The sequence below is a fragment of the Limulus polyphemus genome, unplaced genomic scaffold (assembly GCF_000517525.1).
Source record: "Limulus polyphemus unplaced genomic scaffold, Limulus_polyphemus-2.1.2 Scaffold3516, whole genome shotgun sequence".
In the NCBI taxonomy this organism is placed as follows: Eukaryota; Metazoa; Arthropoda; class Merostomata; order Xiphosura; family Limulidae; genus Limulus; species Limulus polyphemus.
Genome location: NW_013669126.1, coordinates 26,368 through 36,408, shown reverse-complemented (window position 1 = coordinate 36,408; position 10,041 = coordinate 26,368). Strand labels below are relative to the sequence as shown.

The following is a 10,041-nucleotide window of genomic DNA, read 5'->3' as shown; positions in this document are numbered from 1 at the left end:
TAGAAAATGCCCACCAAAGAGAAAGGTATGTCTCCATGGTAAAACGAGGAGTATGAACATACTGATTGAGATGTAATAAATTGATGACAGGATGCTAGTCCGGTCTTTTTGGGAACCAAACAGGCAGGAGTAAGACTCCCATGAACTTGGTTGAGCTGGTACGGTAGCCTGTTGTGCGATGAGTTCCTGAAATGCCTCTGACAGATGCTGGTATGTTGAGGGATCCCAAGGAGAAGGAAAGGTAAAAGGAACATTAGATAATGGAAGAAGGAAAGAAAGGGAATAACTTATTTCTCCAAGCACATTCTGTGAACCCAGAAATTGGTGACAAAAGGTCTCGACCAATAAACTAAATTAAAGAGACGAGCCCCCACTGGGCCTGAACTGACAATGTAGATCGTGCATTGTTGATTAAAATGTCGAGCCGTGGCACCGCAGGAGGGTGGGACAAGAAGAGGTTGGGAAAGTGAAGGGAGGAAAGGTACCTTAACAGAGTTATGAGGGTTAGACAAAGGCAAGAAAATTAGGCTTGGGTAAGTTGGACAGGGTAATCTGGGTTCACCCCAAACATATAGAACTGATCCCAACAACTGTTGGTTGAGAAAGGGAAAGTTCACCCGATGAAAGCAAGGGTGGACTGATCTGATGTTTATGGGGGATGAGGCATACTAATGCCCTCCCCTGGTTGAGAGGCAAATTGGTGCACGTAAACCCTAATATATTGGGGGACAGGGGAAACAACTACATAGGCTTAGGAAGCTGTTTCATGTGAGAGGGAAGGTCTAGGGTCATAGGAAACGTGTAAGAGACAAAACATCACATACCTGAGAGATAAGGACTGAAAAGACCAATTATGGACAAGCTGAATCATCAGGTAGTGGACAGAAAGGTGAGGCAAAATCTGAAGTAGGAAGGGAAGAAACAATCAAAATAATCATCAGCCTGGCCTGGCTCGGAAGGCTCAAGAGGAAGTGGGGCAGAAGTAGGCGAGAGATGTTGGTTCATATACCACTCAATCTCTCTGTGAATGAGCGATGATATATCTCCCAAAAGATTGCCCAAGCCTGTGGCTGAAAATAAGGCATCAGACACTGGTACAGTACCCCAAGTGGTGACTGTAACTTCAGAATTCATAAGCAGGAAAAAGCAGCAAACAAGAGGAAGTAATGCTTTAATAAAAATATTAACTCCACAATTGTCAAGTGTAGTAAATAAAGTTAAGAAAAATATAAAAAATGAAAAAATAAACCACTTCAAGGTAACTGAACAATGTAAGAAAGAACATCTGAACTCGACAGCTACCACGTAAGAGTGACAGTTCGATAATGGCGCATAGATGGAGTCACATGTGTCATGTGATAGTGCTATCCTATTGGTGGAGAGGTGATGCATGATTATTTGCATGAGAGATGTGTTGGAGCTTTGGATTCCAACAGAGGGATGATGAAGTCTTGTGGCATGCTTTTCTGAAAAAGTTTGTATAAAGAGAAAGGAGAGTAACTAATCTTGTATGCGGAGGGAGAGCACCTTATCAGAAACTAAATATGTTTATTTATTATTAAATACATAATCAAATCCAAGATTCATACTTGCAATGCAATTATCATGATGGTCTATTCATATTCTTATTTAACACACTGGTACTAGTACTCTTCACAGTGTACAGTTTATACAATATGCAATGCCTGAACAGCAATTTAAACCACAGGAACCAACTTCCATTTGAATGATCTGTGTTCATATCACAGCAGTGATTATGCTTTCAATATAACTAATCAGTTAATGAGAATTCATCTTAAATATCATTTACCTAAGAATAAATTGTAGGAAAGGAAAAAATTATGTTGTTATAGTAGAGTAATTATATTGAATACTTATGTTATTGTGCTACCCAAAATATTTAACCTGGCCATCTTTATGCTTAAAAATATAATAAAAAATTTATCTACTCTACTTCACAATAACTTAAATCTAATTTCTGAAGTGAAATTTTTTAGTATTATATTTTACTACATTTAATGGAATTTCATCTTTATATTGCCTGAAAAATAAATATATCATATGAATATATTCAAGTAGCCATAATAAGTACATAAGACTACTTTTACAAATTATAAGTTTTAAATAAAATATTTTTATTTTTAATATTCTCACACAATATCAATTTGGGTTTTATTTCACTGTAGTCCTTCACATTTGAAAAATGCATAAGGGCTGTAAACATCCCCCATCAAAGAGTCTACAGGAGCTGTTAGTGGATTGATGCTGTATTTTGATTCTTTGTTTACAAACTTGGACAATAAGTTAATTTGTATTAACTGAATTTTTCTGTTTCTCTATAAACAAAATAGCATTTCACTGGCTAAACTGAGACATATTCACATCATGCCACTGAACTATGATGACATGCAATAAACATGACAGCCCTTGCAGCCTTTTATCATGCAGAAAGTAGTTAATCAAATGCAACTTAGATTACAATCAGATTTGCTAAAACTCTTCTTGCTAGTCAGTATTTGCAATTTAAGCTTTAAACATTGACTAAGTTTCTCACAAATCTTTTATGTCTGTATACCACAACACAGTTCAAAGATTTTGTATTACTACGTAACATCACTAGCCTAGGACACTTAAAATTAAAGTACTAGAATCAAAGCAGTTAACAAGGTCACATCATGATATCTGTGAGCTCATCTGTGTGTATAAAAACAATAGCTGATTGAGTGGCTAATGCCATAAAAATAAATGATCTGAATTTAAGAGTTTTTATTTCTTGGTAAGAATAAAATAACAAATATCGGGCCCAAAAAAAAGTGGTCATTTTGACAGAAGCTCTAAACAGCCCTTTCAAAACACATTTTATGGGCAATTTCAAGCATCAGTGTGATGGCAACTGTCAAATATTTTCTGTGTTAAGTAGATGCCTTTCAATTAACTTGCTGTTGTTAATTTCAACCTTCAAGTAAAATTAGAGAAACAATATTATGTATGTATACTTATTCAAGTTTTTTTAAGAACTTACATCCAAATCTTTTCCAAGGATGACTGATAACATGAGTGCAATAAAATGTCTCACTAAAAGTTTTAAAGCTAATTCCACGTGTGTTTTTAGCAATGTTTGCTTCTTAATTTTCAAAACTTAAATTCAAAATCAAGGACCTGAGTAATTAGAGTAAGATATCGATCTTCTCCTCTGGTGGTCTTATCCAACTCTGCATGAATCTGTTTTAAACGAGAAGCTATATGCTGTATCTGTTGCTGTCTGTCTCTGCGAAGCTCTTGAGTATCATTGAACTTTCGTTCTGCCTGCAAAAGAAACAGAAAATTACACATACAAAACAAATACATATTAAATGACTATTTAAAAAGCTATAAGGATGTAAGATAGGGTACATCCAGAAATATTTATTTTGATTCTGTTTTTAGTATTAAAATGTATTTAGGCCTAATTTTGTAGCAAGAGTCTTAATCATATATTCATAAACTATTTTTGTTGTGTCTTGAAAAATTAAATAAAAGATATACATTTATATTATGCCTAAAATAAGAAATATATAACAAAACATGGTACATAATTCATTACAATGTATTAATTTATAAAATATAAACTTATGAAGGTAATTTACTGATCAACCAGGAAAACCATGTATGAACATCTCCCCATTAAGTTATGCAGTTCAGAAAACTTTTGGATTAATGTAAATGAATACCAGAAAACCTAAAACAGATCTTTGAGGCAACTCACTGTTCACATAATTCTAATTATCAAAATGACCAGTTATATCAAGTCAAAATTATCTTTTTCATAATTTCCACTAAAATTCATTACATAAACTAACTTTATCAAATGCTTTTAAGAATAAAAACACTGTAATGTTTCACTTAACTAAAACCCACTACATGTACATCTAAGCCCCATGTAAATTATGAATAAAGATTTACTACAATAAATTATTCCATATTATAGTACTCAGCTCATTAGAAAAAAGTGCACCAGAAATTGGGATGATGAATGAGGTGTACGGAGGGGAGTATCTATCAGAAATACATTTTCAGGTAAGGAAAATGTTAGCTTCTGAGATGACACCTCACCTCAGCATACAGAATAGCTAAAATACTACATTGAAATGGTGGATGGGCCAGTGCAAACATTAAACCTAGTTAAGCTCCCCTCAGAAAGTGTCCATAAGGAAAACCCATGCAGTGTGACGCCTGTAGGAGAATACATCTCATCTCAACCAGGTTATACTCTTTGCCTGGAAGGAAGGACAAAAGAGCCCCAGGTGTTGCAGTGGTGGGTGTAATTTTTGCATAACCAACTGAACACTAGCATGGAAGCAGTTGGCGAGCCAATGAGTGAAGTGTGGTTATGGCTCAATCAAACCCTATGGTGTGTGTTTGGCCTTGACTCAACTGGAGACACAGAGTTCAGTCCTTTGTATTTGAAAATAGCAGGTGAGTGATTATCACCACTCACCTGAAAATAGTATGGTGAGCAATTTTAATCATTCAATGAAAATTGTTTTTTCAGATCCAGGTATCATAATGCAGTAAATAAAACAAATAGTAAACTTGAAAAAAATCTTCATTTATTTAATGTTTTAAAAAATCTGTGCATACACGTGTTATCTTCTTAAAAGTTATGCAGTATTTAGTAATTCCTCAAACAATGATGTTGGATGAGGATGCACAGGATAGGTTACTCCACTAACAAAGGCAGCAAGTTCATGAAATGTAGGAAGTGGCTGCACACTTTCCTATTTAATATAAGCTAAGAAATTATCATGTTTCTTTTTTTAGCACCCAAAACCTGAAAAATTGTCCTATAGAACTGTTCGATATGAAATTAACCAAGTTTATCCACTGTTATTTTGAGCATCGGAAAAAGTTGCCAAAATTGAGTGTGAAAGTTAACATTTTCCTAGCTCAAAATCTACTAGATTCACTGAAATAATAAACTGTAATTCTGCGAGTGGGGCAAAAACAAACAACAGTTTCTGACTGTTCCCGATTACCTTTCAGGACCTGAAAGTTTTTAAACCAAAATACTTATGTGTATGCACCAAGGAGTTGAATTTGAACACCCTGGGGTACCACGATACATATACTTAGCTGTGAATCAATCTCTTTGTTCCAAACTGTATATACTCTATTCATGTGTCTCTCTAAATTACATTATTGATCTGAAGAAAAGTTGTTATACAGAGGTCATAATCGACCTTCCATCCAAAATCATGGTCGTATGTCGCATCTGTCAGGAAGTCGTTTGTGGGAGGTCAGGTCCATGTAAAATCATTCCGTGAAGAGAGAGAAAAAAAAGTTGTATTTAAAAGGAAGTCGTTATTGGGAGGGGTTGTATCTACCAGAGACTACTGTAATTGAAAAAGCTGTTTGGGAAGAAGGACTTTAAATGATTAAAGAATGCTGGATAGCACTGGGAAGTCAAAAACTTTCCCGATGTTTAAAATAATGAAAAATAGTCGATAAAGCTGCCTTACATAAAACGAAAGGAAACAAAGCTAGACCCTAGTCAAAAAACAAGATATGGTGGGTACGTTTGGGTGAAGTGGTCTAAAACTCCTTGTGAGGCATACACAAGGCAACTTTAGAAGGTAAACACAGATGAGTTGGGGATAGTATGGGCGTAGAATTTTGGATTGAGGTTGCCTCAACAAAGAGGAAGAGGTGGATCCAACTGAAGATACTGCAGAATAGAAAACCATGGTTAGGCCAACCAAATTGGGGCGAGCAACAGCTCTGAAGTAGAGGATCGAATCATAGCCAGAACTCTGAAGAACAGAAAAATTGCAGAAAGGCATAGAGATGCAACCCCATCTAACCTAGACTGAATGCAGCTATCACCAAAACCTGAGGATGAAGTACTGGGGACCAAAAATGCTGATAGTTGAGGTTCAAGGAGTGGTAAATGCGTCGATCAATCGAGACCTGAATTGACAGCAAATACATCAGAAAACCTCGATAATCTATATGGTTGGGAGAATGTGATTGGGCTGAGATAAGTAATCTGCTTTGAAATTCATCACCCCAGAACTTTGACAAGCCAGGAGGCTGATATGATTGGAGATTAACCCCCATAGAAAAATAACCAAATTGCAAAAACAAAGGTCCCAAGAACACATGCCCCATGATGGGAAATTTAAGAGATCACTGTGTAATTGATGGAATCATGATGACATTCTCTTGCAATAGACTGAGACCTAAAACCATAGCCTGTTAGACAGCACGAAGTTCTATATTATTGATGTGGAATGAAAATTTGCCCTTCATCCATATACCCTGAAATTCCTAACATTTGATATGTGCACCCCATCCCTGAAGTGAGGCATCTATGAAAAGAGAAAACACTGGACGAAGGAACGGTATAGGTAGAGCGATGGTAGTGCTGATCTAATCCAACCACCACTTGAGAACTAAGATGTTACTCCTGGTGAAGGAGTCTGGATGATCTAGTGGATTGGAATTACAGATCCATTTGTCACACAGTAACAACTGAAGGGAATACATGTGATGACAGTTGGCCTGAGTGAAGGAGCCTTGAAACTAAGAATGGAATCTATTCTGAGTATCCATAAAGAGAAGAACAGAAGCCAGAGTCAAACAAATACAAGAAAACTGTGATCTGTTCAAGGTGATCACAGGGTCCACTCTAAAACCCCACTTATCCAAAAGTAGATCTATTCTGTGGAATCGAAATATACATCCACCTGGCAGTGGTAAGCAAAAGCATGCAAACAGACAAACAAAGGTACAAGGTATATCAATCATATCCCGAAATAAAGCAGTAAATCTCCCAGCATGAACCAGCAATATCAGGGAAAGGAGGAAAAACTAAGTATTCCCTCCCCCCGATCCTTCCGCCATCAAGGAAGGAGTAGACTCAACAGCCACAACGAAAAGCCCCAAATCTCACAAACCCGAGTGACTAGTTGAAGAAAAGAAGCAGAAGGTGGTTGATCAAAATTGGCCTCACGAGCAACCTCCAAATTCCGAGGAGAAATACCCCCAGGCTGAATATATGTCTCCATGTCACAACAGATCCAATCATGAACTGCCTTACCTGAAGTTTAAGAAATAAAAACAGGAATTCAAAATTTATGCAAGTTTTGACCTTGTCACAGCATGATAAAGACATAATATCAAAAACTGCTAAAAAGCGTGACTATTTCGAGTAATAGATTATAGAGATAAAGATCAAGTAGTGGTACAACTGTAGTATCCAGTGACAGACAATGATTGAATTGAGTATGATAAGTAGTCATAATCAGATGAAGATATATATTTATTTTGCAAAATTTGGCAGTGAGTTGAAATAGATGACAGTCAAAAAAATTAGATTATTTCTTGGCACAAACCAGGAGATTTTAGCTCTAGGCTACAGTAGAGGTGTATTAGTATAGGTTAGAGGCATCAATGGGCCTTTTGGTCAATCTAAAACATCCTGATCTTCAACTTTCCTCATCAAACCTCAGATATTTTAAGTGTTTATGAACCTTTTCTTTATAAATTCCTATAAGTTGCAGCCTCAACAACTCTAGATGGCAAATTGTTTCACAGATTTACTACCCAAATGGAAAAATAAAACTGCCTCAACTACAGATGTATTTGACCTTTCCAAATATTTATGATTTCCTGCTGCATTTCCCTTAGAATGTACCACCAAAAACCCTTATGTGTCAACCTTAATAGTTTCTTGAATAGTTTAATTTGATCATTCTTGTTCTTTATTTCAGAAAGAAAAACTTTAAAAATCTCTTATTTTCTTTTGAGAAAAGAAGGGTATAACATGATCTTACTAAACTTTACAAACTTATCTGGAAAGGATCAACAGAATAAGGGCGTCTAATTTGTTTTTGCTTTATTATGAAGACAAATGGACAAAGGAACAGATGTTTACAATTTGGAAAAGATGGGCTAGTTCTAGTAAGTTTTATTTTTCTAAAAGACGATTAGCTTATAGAATGAATTTCAATTGGTAGTACTGGAGACTAGTGTCTTGTCGATTTGATGAATTCCTGAAAAATATAGAATAGATTTGAATTTACATTTTGACTTATTTTTTCTTAAGGGCAGGAGTGCAAAGTTAGCTCTGGAGGATGAAACAGTTCATTGTTGTTTTTGTGTTATGATAATGAGTGTTTTGTAAAAAACTATAGTGTCTAAGATTTTGAGTTAGTATTCCTATACATATACAACAGAAAATTCTGCTAGCTTTATGCAACTGTACCACAGGAAATAGAATGCTATCTTGAAGGTTATAAGTGTTGTATCAACCAACACCCCAAGATGCTTTTCTCCATCTACATAAATAACAGGATTCCCAGTTAATTATGTATAACTAATGATAACCAATATACCAAACTTTATACCTTATCATAATTAAATACCATCTTCCACATGTTTGTCCAACTAACTGGCCAGTCTTTAAAATTATAACATCCTTATTAGAGTCAGAAAGACCAAAGTTTCTTTTTATCAAGAGCAAGCTTAACTAATTTTACTGCTATGTTCCAAATCAATATCATTAATACAAATGAACAGAAGAGATCCTAACAGACATACATGAGGCACATCATTTGTAAAATTAATCCGTTAGACTGAACTCCATTACCAACTTTTTGCTTCTCCCCTATTTCCTCCCAGCATATCCTCAAATTATTTAACTAAGTTATCTTTGTTGAATCACTTTAGAATTTCTTGAATAGGTAAATGGTTGTGAAAGGTTTCTTAAATTTTTAAATAAGTCAATTTTTGGAACTTACAAAACTACCTAATAATGCACAACCACTTTGTATTGAAAATGTAACTTAACTATCTTTAGACACTATAGATTTCTAGACTTCAGTGTCTTAAGAAACATGAGCATAAAGAAAAAAACCAAAAACATATATGACAAAAGGCCAAGAGCCCCATCAAGATCAACCAACAAAAAAAAAACCAGGCCAACCTAAATATAATCTCTTAAAAACATAAAATTATCCAACAAAAGCTTCAAGGAATTCAAAATATCAGAAAACACCACATTTGGCAACTGTTCCATATGTCAAAAACTTACCAGAGAAATAATCTTGCCTACTAATCAGCCTCAACCTAGCTTTTACAGTTTAAACTTTTTTCTTCTAATATTAATAATAAGTGATAATTTCATCTAATTTTAACCTCCCATCACTTCAACAAAACCTCCGATATGCAGTTTATCTGACCTAGTAACAATTTAAAACACATGAATCAGTCCACCTCTAGTTTTTCTACACTCCAGAGAAAAGTTCAAATACTCTAATTTTTCTTCTTTGCTCAAATATTTAAATCAATAATAACTTTGGTAGACTGTCTCTGAAATTTTAAGCTACTTGGAATATTTTGTTTAACAAAGTTTTGTACATGATAACCTCCCTACTTCTGAGTTTCAAAATTTCTGTAGATTCCAGATCTTATATTTGCTTTTTTTTTCAACACTTTAAACCTCTAGCTTAATGTCTGAAGCTCTCATCAATAATCACATACAAATTAGTTAACACAGGGTGTCCAAGAATTTTGAAAACACCTTTAAAAAAACATACTGGAAACAAATATTTAACATAAAGATACATGGTTTGTTTCACATACAAGAATAATGGTTAAAGTTCTTTTACAGAATACAATAATCATAGTTCAACATGTACACCACACGTTACCCACAAAATGTTTAGTCTCTACCCAATCTCCAGCAGCATCTTGCTTCTATAGGAAGCTTCTTGTCATCTTAAATTGATAAAACAATTTGCTTCAGACTGAAATCTTGCACTTATTGAAAACACTTACTGCCATCTACTGGTAAAGTAAAATAATTTTAAACATTATTCTTGCATGTGTAACAAACCATCAGGGTTCAAAATTGGCAAATTTCTAATTGATCCTCCACAAAAATTCTAACTGGTTCTTGTCAGGTTTAACTCATCCACTTCAACAACATGTACGTGTGTGTGTGTGTGTGTGAATACACTGTATGTTAATTCCCTTTTATATAATAATTGCAGGTATGAA

General features: G+C 34.9%; 1 protein-coding gene across 2 annotated transcripts in view; it reads right to left on the bottom strand.

Moving 5' to 3' along the window:
• The window catches only part of LOC106469499 (coiled-coil domain-containing protein 51-like), a 30,225-nt gene that overhangs the window by 17,790 nt on the left and 2,394 nt on the right, over window positions 1-10,041 (bottom strand). For both annotated transcript variants that reach the window (XM_013929998.2, XM_013929999.2), the window contains one exon: window positions 3,160-3,306. In XM_013929998.2, the coding sequence (XP_013785452.1) occupies window positions 3,160-3,306 (147 nt within the window). The remainder of the gene's footprint in view (window positions 1-3,159; window positions 3,307-10,041) is intronic.